Source organism: Tupaia chinensis, unplaced genomic scaffold, assembly GCF_000334495.1.
Source record: "Tupaia chinensis unplaced genomic scaffold, TupChi_1.0 Scaffold000360_1, whole genome shotgun sequence".
Taxonomy (NCBI): domain Eukaryota; kingdom Metazoa; phylum Chordata; class Mammalia; order Scandentia; family Tupaiidae; genus Tupaia; species Tupaia belangeri.
The window spans coordinates 1,107,295-1,120,429 of NW_006159856.1; the positions used below are offsets into that span (position 1 = coordinate 1,107,295).

Here is a 13,135-nt window from a genome sequence, read left to right on the forward strand (position 1 = left end):
TTATACACACACACACACACACACACACACACATATTGCTTTTGCTAGAGGGCACATGTGCTCTCTAAAGACAGAGAGAGAGAAAGTAAGAAATCAATCCTCAGAGGAGTGGCCACACGGCAATCCCTTTGCCTTCATTCTCCTCTTGGGGTCTTGGGTACATTTGCATGTATACACACCATGATTTTTCTTTCTTTCTTTCTTTTTTAGGAATTATTTTATTTAGCTTTATTTATTTAAATTTTACCAGAGAGAAAGAGAGAGAAGGAAAGTGAGAAAGCAAGCCACCAGGTCCAGGACTCGAACCGTGGTCAGCCATGTGGGAGTCCAGTGCCCTTAACCTCCACACCACCTGCCGGCCCTTCTTTCTTTTTTTAAGAGAAATTTTTGCCATGGGTTGCATGTGCTTGCCAGAGGGAGAGATAGAAAGTGAGAAATCACCCACCAGGGCGATGGCCATGCTACAATCGCTTCTCCTCCACTCTCTCATGATTTTGGACACACACATGTGCCTGTCATGAGTTTTAAGCTGCTAGGTCTGGGACTCAAACTATAGTCAACTGTATGGGAGTCCAGCGATGTAACCATGATGCCATCTGCTGGTCCCAATTTTTCTTTTGTGAAAGAATTATTTAGTTAATTTTATTTATTATTATTTTTAAATTTGATATAGGGAACATGTGCTCACCAGAGAAAGAGAAAGTGAGAAAGCAAGCTGCCAGGTCTGGGACTTGAACTATGATCAGTCATGTTGGAGTCCAGCACCTTAACCACCATACCACCTGCAGGTCCCCCAACTTGAGAGAGATTTTTGCTATAGGGTTCATGGGCTTGCTAGAGACACAGAGAAATGGAGAGAAAGAAAGTGAGAAAAATCATCCCCCAGTGGGGATGGCCATACTGCAATCCCTTCTCTATTATCCTTTCAGGATTTGGGGCACATGCACTTGGCATGATTTTCAAGCTGTCAGGTCAGGGTCTCGAACAACAGTTGGCCATTTAGGAGTCAGCACCTTAACTGCCAAACCATCTACTGGCCCCTGCATTTCTTAAATCTGTAAATTAAAAAAATTTTTTTTTTAAAAACTTACTAATGGATATATGTACTTGGCCAGAGAGGGAGAAAACACTTGATGGAGTAAGAGCATGTCACACACCCTTCTCTGTTTCTTCTTCTTCTTTTTTAAAATAATTATTTTATTCAACTTCATTATTCATTTATTTACTTATTTTAATTTGACCAGAGAGGGACAGAGCCAGAGAGAGAGTGGGGGAAAGTGAGAAAGCAAACCACTGGTTCTGGGACTTGAACTGTGTCGGCCATGTGGGAGTCCAGCACCCTTAACCACCACGTCACATGCTGGCCCCTGTTTCTTCCTTTTGAGATTTTGTGCATGTATGCACATGTTCCCAGCATGATTTACTTTTTTCTTTTTTAAAAATATTTATTTTATTTATTATTTTTTGAATTTGCTATAGTCATAGGAAGTAGAGTGAGTGAGAAAGCAAGCCACCAGGTCTGTGACTGGACTCGAAGTTGGCAATGTGGGAGTCCTTAACTTCCATGCCACCTGTGGACAGTATGTTTTTCAAGCTTCTGAGTTTCAAACTGCACTGTCAGTCTTGTGGGATCTGGCTCCCTTAACCACTAGGCCTAGGCTGGACCCCGAATCTGTAAATTTATATCTCACTATAATATAGTGTGTAGTCAGATCGTAGTCCCTCTTCCTGTATTTCTTCTTTTTGTAAGGATTTTGGGTATGCATGCACATGTGCCTGGTATGTTTTTAAAGATTCTCAGGCCAGGATTAAACTGAGATCAGGCATGTGGGGTCTGGCTTTCTATGCACAGTGCTTAACTACTGCACCACCAGGCCAACTCTAAAACTCTTTTGGATGTATTTTGGTGTGTGCATGCCTAAAGTTCTAAAAGGAGAGTGGAGAAGAGGATTGTGGCAGTACTACCTCCCATGGAGGGTTGCTTTTTCCCTCTCCCTCCTCCTCCCATTCTTCTCTCCCTCTTTATCTCTTTCTGGTGAGCACATGCACCTTCTAGCAAAAAAAAAAAAAAAAGAAAAAAAAAAAAGAGAAAAAATTGAAAAAAACCCACAAAACAATATTGTCTAGTGAGCATGAAGTTAAACTAGATCTTGGGATTATTAAAAAAATATATATATATGTATGTATATTTGTCAGAGGTGTGTGCACTTGCTAGAGACAGAGAAAGAAGGTATCCCCTATGTGGATGTGGTCACACCACAGTCATTTCTTCATTTTTCTTTTTGAAATTTTGGGCATATGATGTTTTCAAGATACCCATCTAGGACTCAAACTGTACAGTGGCCGTGTGGGATTGAACTACCTTAGCTACCATGCCACTGGATGGCTGGCTCGTTTGCTTGCTTTCTTGTTTTCTTTCTCTCTCTCCCTCTCTCCCTTTATTTATTTAAGGTTTTTGCCTTAGAGCACTTGCACTTGCTGGAGAGAGACAGTGAGAGGGAAAGTGACAAGTCACCCCCTGCAGGGGAGATGGCCACATTGTAATTCCTTCTCCCAGGATCTTGGGCACACATACCCACACCTGGCGTGATTTTCAAACCACTGGGTCCAGGACTTGAACTGTGGTCAGCCATGTGGGAGTCCAGTGATGTAACTGCTATGCCATCTGCTGGCCCTGGTCCAATTTATTTTATTATTATTATTATTATTTGGAGGCGTTTTTTGCTATAGGGTGTGTGCGCTCACCAGAAAGAGAGAGAAAGTGAGAAATCGCCTCCCGGGTGCGGATGGCCACACCACAGTCCCCTCTCCTCCATTTTCCTCTTGGGATCTTGGGCACTCACGCACATGCACCCAGCATGAGTTTAAACCACCAGGTCCGGGACTCAAACCGCGATAGACTACATGGGAGTCCAGCGACATAGCCATTACACCATCTGCTGGTCCCGCTAATTTATTTTTTAATTGCCAGAAGATGTGTATGCTTCCCAGAGGCAGAAAGAGAGAGAAAAAAAAAGTGAGAGAGAGAGTTAAAGGGAGAAAGCACTCTCAGTGGGATGTGGTCATGTCAGTCTTTTCCATTTTTTTACCCTGTCCGGATTTGGGCACAGAAGTACACATCTGGTATCTTTTCAAACTTCTGGGACCAGGATTTTAATCTCAAAGTTGACCTTGTGAGGTCTGGCTTCCTTGTTCACTAGGCCATTGGACCAGCCCAACATTGTTTTAAATGTTCTCTTTTCTTCCTATGTCCCTTCCCTCAGTTGTCTGGCTTTTCTGTAAAAACTGCAAATAATGACACCAGCAACTTGATATTGCTGCACACCAGATTTTCTCTATCTTGGTACTATTGACATTTTCAATCAGATACTTTTTTCTTGTGGGGCTGGTTCATTGTAGGATGTTCAGCAGCATCCTTGACCTCGACCTGGTAAATGTTGGTTACAGCCCCAAAATGGTGACAGTCAGAAGTATTTCCAGATGTGGCTAAGTGGGGAGTGAAACTGTCCCTAGTCAAGAACTGCTACTATACATTTATGAGTGGTTTTGGTCCTTATTGTTAACAACTTTCCCCTAGTTTCTGATGTTATTCATCTCTCTCTTCTTAGAGTGGTCTGGTTGGAGTCTGTGAAGGTGTACTCTAGGTAGATGTCTTTCCAGCCAGATTAGGTACCTGCCTGTTCCTTATTCCTAGCTGCCTTTTTAGGACCTTGGCTCCTTCACTAGATGTCTCTGACTAGGGACTGTAACTTTGCAGTGATGATTCTGCATTAGCATGCCATAGGCAGAGAGAAGGCTTTCTAGAACTGCCTTGCTCTGTGCTTGGGCCTCATATAGCTTTGCAGTATGTTGGCGTGTTATAAATTAGTGAATGTTATGGCTCAGCAGTATTGTTCTCCATTAGTTAATCTTCAGGTGATAGCTAAATAAAATTTTGTATAGCTGCAGTGTTTCTTGTCATGAGTATTACTTTTAGACTTTGTCGAGGAGCTGGTAGGGGAAGAGAAGGGGGACTATCTTGAAACAAACCAGATCTTGGAGTATCTTTGCTGTTTACTCCTTTTTTTTTTATGTTTGTTTGTCAACCTGGAGCTAATACTGTTGAGTTGGAAGATCTGATTTAAAATTTTGCTAACCAGGTGACACTGAATGTGTCATAGAATTTGCCTCAGAGTCCTCAGATGTGCTAGAAGGAACCAAGAGTTCTTTTCCTCTTAGTGTTATTTTGCTTTTAAGCTCTTCCCTATTGACTTTTTCTATGGGCTTGGGATTGTGTTACCTGCTTCATGCACATTCTGGTTTTTTTTTTTTTTTTTAAGTGTACACTGTACTGCTGGGCAGATTGTAATCTATGTTTCAAGGATGATTAAACAAATTAAGTTATGGCCGTATTGATTGTAAGAGGTAATTGCATGACTAGAGTTTGCTGTCCTTTACTGACTTTTATGTTCTCTCTTACAAAAATGATTCCTTAATTGCCTTTCCTTGCAGCTTTATAATTTTGTGATTCTGTGTCATTTTTGTGATATTAAAACTACCTCCTGTGGTCTAAATTATTATATAAGATATAAATTGCTTCAAATACAACAAAACAAAAACCAAAACCAAACCCAACAAAGCTATAGAGGTGTTGGCAATACTGATCTTAGGTTTTCAATGTAATATGTTTCTTTTTCTTCTTTTTTTTTTTTTTTTTAAGATTACATTTTTTTTTTTTTTTTTTTAAATACTATAGTGGTCTAAGAGCAGAAGCCTCTGGGCTGGATGGAATTTAGCATCAAAAAAAGCCCTCTTTCTGTTCAGAAAGTTGTAAAGTCCATAGAGATGAAGCAGGCACCAGAAATCCTTGGCAATACTAACGGAAAGACTCAGAACTGTGAAGTGAATCGTGACTGTTCTGTATTCCTCAGCAAAGCCCAGCTTTCTAACAGTCTACAGGAGGGGGTCATGCAAAAATTTAATGGCCATGATGCACTTCCCTTTATTCCAACTGAGAAGTTGAAAGATCTTACTTCCCGAGTATTTAATGGAGAACCTGGTGCTCATGATGCCAAATTGCGTTTTGAGTCTCAGGACATGAAAGGAATTGGGACACCACCTAATACTACCCCTATCAAAAATGGCTCTCCAGAAATTAAGCTGAAAATCACCAAAACGTACATGAATGGGAAACCTCTCTTTGAATCATCCATTTGTGGAGACAGTGCTGCTGATGTGTCTCAGTCAGAAGAAAATGGACAAAAACCAGAAAACAAGGCAAGAAGGAACAGGAAGAGGAGCATAAAATACGACTCCTTACTAGAGCAGGGCCTCGTTGAAGCAGCTCTAGTGTCCAAGATCTCAAATTCTTCAGATAAAAAGGTACTTAATAATGGATTCTGGGGTCATGGTATTGTGAGCAGTGAACTCGGGAATCACATGAGGGGGCCTCCATGTGTACAATGGCCAGAAAAAGAGAAGGTATGGACACGCCTGGTAGCTACTTTGTCTCTTCTTGCCCCAGCCTCCAGGGCTGACGCTGACTGGTCATAGTGGGCATCAGGCTGTTCTGCCTCTTTCAGCTGCCTGCTGAGCCAGTTGGGAAGCCTAGAGATGTTAAGTGTTTAAGATTAAAGTGGCTAAAAAGAGGCAAAACCAGTTTCTCAACTGGATATGCTAGTTTCTGAGCCCTTGTTTGACAACTTCAGGCTATACTGTTTCCAGGTATCTTACCGCCAAGACAACCTTTAGCCTGATTGTGGTCAGTGCAGACATGCTGGGGTTGAGACTACTTAATTCTGCATCGCCAGATGAAAGCAGAGCTATGCTGGGCAGAAGTGTACCCGTGGTCTTTCCCACACATTCTCCTTCCACTTACCTGTCTCCTTGACCAGGAGATACAGTAGATGGATGCCTTTTTGAACTGCAGCTGTGTCTTATGCCTTCATATTCTTGAATCCCAGCACAGACTCCAATGCTTGAATGAATATTTACTTATCAAAGACCAGGCAGGAGAATCCTAACTTGAAAGAGTATGGTTACTGTGTTCCATTTTGCCGGGCGTTTTATATCACTCTGTGTGTGTGTGTGTGTGTGTTTAAAGAGAATTTTTTTTTGCTACAGGGTATATGTGCTTGCCAGAGAGACAGAACGCGAGAAATCCTCCTCCACCCCCAGAGGGGATGGCCATGCTGCAGTCCCTTTTCCTCCATTCTCCTCTTGGGATCTTGGACATACACACATGCCCAGTGTGAGTTTTAAGTCGGCAGCTCCTGAACTTGAACCACAACTGACTACATGGGAGTCTAGTAACGTAACCATTATGCCATCTGCTCGTCCCTGTGTCACTGTTTTAAAGTGACATTTGGGAACTCAGAATGATTTTAACATTAAGATGAGTATAAGCTATACATAACAGCCAGGGAACTGTGGCCTTGGCAGAAAGAAGTAGGGATGGTGCAGTAGCCTTTCCCGTTCATCTGGAGCTGAGAGGGCGCTTGTCTGTTTTTAATTGTAGCTCCAGCTCCACTGGTGATAGGGAACCCGAAACCAGAGTGAGTTGGTTTACCAGGGTTAGAATACTTAGTTAACAGTGGAGGAATGTCATTTAGGGTTTCTACAGGTAGATGGGGGAATGGCTGAAATTTCCTTGAAATTGTTAAAATAATAAGCTTTGAGGGTTTAAAAAATGTTTTTTTGTGGACCAGCAGTTTGTGCTTGCCAGAGAGACAGAGAGACTGAAAATGAGAAATCGTGCCCCAGGAGGGATGGCCATACCTCTCCTCCATTCTTCTCTTGGGATCTTGGGCACATGTACATGCACCCTGTGTGAATTTCAAGCCTCCGGGTCTGGGACTCAAACCATGATTGACTATGTGGGAGTCCAGTGACATAACCATTACACCATCTGCTGGTCCTGTTATTATTATTTTTTTAAAAACTTGCTATAGAGCAGAGCCAGCAGGTGGTGTGGTAGATAAAGGTGCTGGATTCCCACATGGCCAACCACAGTTTAAGTCCTGGACCTGGTGGCTTGCATTCTCCTTCTGTCCCCCATCTCTCTCGCTCTGATCACATTAATAATAATAATAATAATAAATAAAGTTAAATAAAATAATTCTCTTTTAAAAATTTCTATAGGGGGGACCAGCAGTTAGCATAATGGCTATGTCGCTGGACTACCACGTAGTTGACTGCAGTTCGAGTCCCGGACCCAGCGGCTTAAACTCACGCCGGGTGCATGTGCGTGCGTGCCCAAGATCCCAAGAGGAGAATGGAGGACAGGGGATTGCGGTGTGGCCATACCCCCTGGGGGGTGATTTCTCACTTTCTACCTCTCTGCCTGTCGCTGTCTTTCTGGTGAGCACATGCGCCCTATAGCGAAAACCTCTCAAAAAAAAAAAAATTTCTATAGGGTATGTATGCTTACCAGAGAGAGAGAAAGTGAGAAAGCAAGCCGCCAGGTCTGGGATTTGAGTCATGGTCAACCATGTGGGAATCTCAACCACCACATCACCTGCTGGCCCCTTTAAGCTTATTTTTCTCATGCATACATGTGAGAGAGAAGAGGGGAAAGAAGGTGAGGAAGAACCCCTGAGAGGGTCTTGCCATGCCACAATCTCACCTCAGCCTTCTAGCTAGCCAGGATCACAGGCATCTTCAGGTCAATCTGGTGTGTGTATCCTGGGCCTTCCCATATAGCACCAAGTATTGAACAGTGGCACTCTACCAACTAGGCCTCTATGGCTGCCTCCCTCACCACCACCCACCCCTAAAAAAAAAGGTTTTGGTGCTCAGGGGCTGTTCAGCTTCTCTAACGTAATAACAATTACTAATTTTTATAAAGACTCGTTTAATTTAATTTATTATTGTTACTATTTTAAAACTTGCTATAGGACACATGTACTCACCAGAGAAAGAGATGAGAGAGAGGGAGAGAAGGAGAAAAGGGGAGAGGGAGAGAGCAAGAGCAAGTGAGAAAGTAAGCTTCCAGGTCCAGGACTCAAACTGTAGTCAGCCCTGTGAGAGTCCAGCACCTTAACCACCATGCCACCTGCTGATCCTACAATGAGTAACATTTTGTATTATTATTATTTTTAAATTTTACTGATGGATGTGTGTGCTTGCCAGAGAGAGAGAGAGAAAGAAAGGGAGAATGAGTGAGAAAGTACCCCCCAAGATGGCCACTCCACAATCCCTGCTCCTCCATCAGTGCCATGTATGTACATATGCCTGGCATGATTTTCAGGCCATTGGCCTGGGACTCAAACCACGCAGTCAGACATGTGGGATCCCGCTGCCTCAACTACAGTGTTACTGGCTGGCCCCTACAATGACTAATATTTTATTTATTTTTTATTTTTAAAGAGATTTTTGCTATTGGGCATGTATACTTGCTGGAGAGACAGAGGAAGTGAGAAATCACCCCCTGGGGGGATGGTCATGCCGCAATCCCTTCTCCGTTATCCTCTTGGGATCTTGGGCACGTGTGCATACATGCCTGGTGTGTTTTTTTTAAGCCGCCAGGTCTGGGACTCGAACCACAGTCAGCTACATGAGAGTCCAGTGATGTAACTTTTACACAATCTGTTGGTCCTGATATTTTAAAGGAGTGGTTTTAGGGCCAGCAGATGGTGTACTGGTTATGTCGTTGGATTTCCACATGGCCAACCACAATTCGAGTCCCAGAGCCGGTGGCTTGAAAAATCACACCGGTGCACATGAGTGTGCATACCCAAGATCCCAGGAGGAAAATGCAGGAGAAAGGGTTGTGGTGTGGCCATCTACCTGGGAGTGATTTCTCACTTTTTCTCTCACTGTCTTTTTCAATCTGGTAAATGAACATGCCCTATGACAAAAACCTCTTAAAGGAAAAAAAAAAAGACTGGTTTTATCATCTGTCCTGATAGAATGATTTTTTGATGTGCCTATGGTTATATTATTGAAACTCATGCTTTTATAAGGGAAGACATCTGTGAAAATTGTCAGAGATCAAATATTCCAAGATTTATCACTCGGTTTCGTTAAAACTTGGGTAAATCATCTGAATTTTAACTCTACGTCTGTAGAGTGGAAACATTGAAAGTAAACCTGGGACAGTGTGAAATAATCTGAGACCTGACATCATTTGAAAGTGTGTGATGTGGTGGCTCTATGCTATCCTCAACAACATGCTCATGAATCTTTGTCACAGCAAGTGAGCTGTCAGGGCTATTACACTCAGTTTACTGGTGAGGAAACCGAGGCCCAGAACAGTTCAGTGATTTGTCCAAGCGTATAGAGCTATTAGGAGGAAATGAGGGATTCACCCTTGGGAGTTCAGGGTCATGCTGGCTTCTGGAAAGCAAAACACTCATGTTCTAGAGATGTTGAGACTGAGTATCAGAGATCTTCAAGGACTCCAAAACCAGGAGGTGGAGTTGGAATTGCTCCCAGCCCTCCTGATGCGTTTTGTTCTCACCTTGCTGAGACCTCTCCTGTTGGGGGAAGCATTATCTCCAGAGAACTGAGAAATAACATGATTGGGGGCAGAGGCCAGGATGGATTCTGAATTCTGTGAGAATTCCTCTTTGACTAGTTGAACAAAGCACAATTAAATAACACCTCCCGGGTCATGAAAATGGGTAAGTGAGTGCCTGCTGTATGCTAGGCTCTGTGTTGGCCTTTAAACTGAGGGCAAAGACAGACAGCTGGGCTGTGACCTAAAACTTAGAAGGAGGAATGTGCTTTTTTTTTTGGAGTTTATGTTTTGGACCTCTAGCCTCATTCATCCTTGGTCTCCCATGGACAGAAGGCTAGATTTGGAGGTGGTTATTGCATTTGTTAGCATTTGTTTTTTGCTGTTCATTTTCAGATTCCAGCTAAGAAAGAATCCTGTCCAAACACTGGCAGAGACAAAGACCACCTGTTGAAATATAATGTAGGAGATTTGGTGTGGTCCAAAGTGTCGGGTTATCCTTGGTGGCCTTGCATGGTTTCTGCTGATCCACTCCTTCACAACTATACCAAACTTAAAGGTATTGTGTTTATCTTTTGGCTGTATTCAATCTTTCTCTTCTACATTAAGCCTTTCTCATGTCCAGGCTTCTTTCTTACTCTTTTTAAACAATTCTACTGTGGTTCATTTTTGCAACTTTGTTTAATGTTAGCGATTGATTCAGATGTGACAAATTGCTATTATTTTGTCAGAGATTTTTGCTTTAGGGTGGGTGCATGCACTTCCCAGAGAGACAAAAAGTGAGAAATCTGATGGCCACACCACAGTCCCTTCTCCATCTTCTCATGGGATCTTGGGCATGCATGCACCTGCACCCGGCATGAGTTTTAAGTTGCTGGGTCCAGGACTTGAACTGTGGTCAACCACATGGGAGTCCAGTGATGTAACCATTATGCCTTCTGCTGGTCCCAGATATATATATGTTTTAAATATTAAACTCAAATAATGTACTTCATTTAATTGAATTGGTATTAAGAAGAAGTTGTCTTTGCCTTGAATTACTTTCAGGTTTTATGATAACTTATTTAGATATACACTGATTGTTTACTTCAGCATGACTTGTAGAAATAGTATTTTATACTAAGATTGTAAAAATATCTACCCAGGAAGCTTAGGCAGGAGAATTGCAACAGAGTGAGACCCTGTCTTAAAAATAAGAACAAAAAAAGTCCATGCTTATTTTATCAGGCCTGTGGGAAAAGGGAGAAATATCCCAGAGATGATCATCTTTGTCTTATGAGACTTGGGTAGGTAAATAGCTAAAGAACGTAAGAATTTACTGTATCATTGGTATAGAGCAAACAAATAATAATTGGACTACTTATAAACATGTTTTGAAGGAAAAGTAAAAGATCAGGTGGTCTGGGATTCTTTTGGAAAGTTCTCCTAGAGTAGTGTTTGAATTTAGTTAAAGGGGGGTAAAATGCAAATTCAGAGGAGAGCTGTGTGAATTGATGCTCCTGTGACCTGTGCACCCTTCAGAAGCAGGTGTGGCTAGAGTTGTGACTGAACTAAGCCAGTGCTCCAGCCCAATACTGCTAAACAGCTTCAGCCTTGCATGGCCCCTTTTGGTCTCTGACTAGGCTTGAACTCTTACAGAAGCATCTCTTAGATGCTCCCACCATGGCCTTGGGTCCTCGTGGTGCTACCTGGATAGCCATGCAGCATTTGTCATCTAGATGTGAGAACAGGTAGCTGTTGGATATGATAATGCTTCCTCTGCAAATGTAGACTTTGGAAAGAATGGGCTCGGGATGAGTCCTGATAACCTCTGCCTGGGCTCTGCCCTGGCTTATGTTTGTGAGGATGATTGGATTGTTTTGAGGTTCAGGAATATACATGTCTTCCATAGGGTTTGTGGCAGGAGAAGAGGACATTATCTGCCTTCTGCACTTTGGTGTCCATAGTTTACCAGAATTGGGGGAGTCTCTTCCAAAGGGCTTCAGGAACCCCAGGTTATATCCTAAGGCATCTAGATGTGGTCAGAGTGTGAAAGAAAATGCTGGTTGCGACAGAAGCAGTCTTTTTTTTAAATTTTTTTTTAAGTATTATTGTATTTAACTTTATTTTTTTATTTTAATTTGATCATAGAGGGGCAGAGTGAGAGAGAGAAAGAGAGAAAGTGAGAAAGCAAGCCACCAGGTCCAGGACTCGAACCACGGTTGACCATGTGGGATTCCAGCACTCTTAACCACCACATCACCTGCCAGCCCCAATAGAAGCAGTCTTAATCTTTAATCTGACCAGAGAGAGACACAGGGTGAGAGAGAGAGGGAAAATGAGAAAGCAAACCACCAGGTCTGGGCCTTGAACCATGGTCTGCCATGTGGGAGTCCAGAGCCTCAGCCACCATGCCCCCTGTTGGCCCCAGTTGCCAGTTTTTTCTCAGCTATCTAAAACCAGGCATGGTCCCCACAAACCTCATATGATTTCCACATCATATGTCTGTGTAGAACACAACAAGCAACTCTTACTGATTCTCCTCCCCCCCCTTTTTCCAGTTTGCTATAGGGTGCACGTTATTATAAAAAGCGATACACAGAGAGAAGAGAAGTGAGAAAGCACCCCCATACCATCATACTTTCTCCTCTATTCTCCTCTTGGGATCTTAGGCACGCATGCACATGCACCTGGTATGCTTTTTGAAACATTAGGTCTGGGACTCGAACTGCTCAGTTGGCCATGTGAGATCCAGCTGCCTTTACCATCACAGCACCAAATTGCCCTGATTTCCTTTTTAGTGTCTGCGGATTTTTACTTGGTTATACAAAACCGTCTTAAGCTCCTAGATGCTCGTACCTAGAAACTGAAATAGTCTTTTGATTGTATCCTTGTTATACTTGTTGAGATTCATTACTTAATTTATTACATACATCTTTCTCCTGCTATATATGTGTGTGTGTGTGTGTGTGTATACACACACACACACACACAACACACACACACACATATATATACAAACTATACATACACATATATATATATACATACATAAAAATATGTATATTTAAATATTTATTTAATTCCATTTGTTATTATTTTTTAATTTGACCAGAGAAAGAGAGAGAGAGAGAGAGAGAGAAAGAAAGGTTCCAGGTCTGGGACTTGAACTATGGTCAGCCATGTGGGAATCTAGCACCTTTAACCACCATGCTATTTGCCGGCCCCTATTTTTTATTTTCTAAATTTGCCAGAGGGTGTGTGCACTTGCCAGGGAAAAGAGGAAGAGAAAGAGGGCAGGGAAGGGAAAGAAAAATAACCTCCAATGGCGTGTAGTCATTGCCACAATCCCTTCTCTTTCATTTCTTTATCCTTTCAGGATTTGGGGCACACACACCTGTAGACAGTGTGTTCTTCAAGCCTCTAGAGCCAGGACTCAAATTGTGTGGCTAGCCATGTGGGATCCTGTTCCCTCAACCACCTGTTTGAGGGACTGGGTCTTTCTCTTGCTTTAGAGCTACATAATTCCTATAGTTAATAGCTAAGTAATTCCTGTGCTTTCTCTGGCATTCAGATGTATTACCATTGTTATTCATCTCTTCTTTTCTTCTTCTAATTCTTTTTGTTTGTTTGGGTAATTTGCTAAAAGGCATGTGTGTTCATGGAGATTTGAGAGGAGGAAGAAAATGAAGAGCCCCACCCCCCCAAGGGTGGTCACAG

The 13,135-nt window shown here is 42.5% G+C and overlaps 1 protein-coding gene across 6 annotated transcripts in view; it reads left to right on the top strand.

Annotated features, from left to right (window-relative positions):
• NSD2 (nuclear receptor binding SET domain protein 2) overlaps nucleotides 1-13,135 on the top strand; it is a 150,871-nt gene that overhangs the window by 45,484 nt on the left and 92,252 nt on the right. For all 6 annotated transcript variants that reach the window (XM_027773583.1, XM_014589500.2, XM_014589499.2 and 3 more), the window contains 2 exons: nucleotides 4,736-5,361; nucleotides 9,833-9,995. In XM_027773583.1, the coding sequence (XP_027629384.1) occupies nucleotides 4,765-5,361; nucleotides 9,833-9,995 (760 nt within the window). In that variant the 5' untranslated portion in view covers nucleotides 4,736-4,764. The remainder of the gene's footprint in view (nucleotides 1-4,735; nucleotides 5,362-9,832; nucleotides 9,996-13,135) is intronic.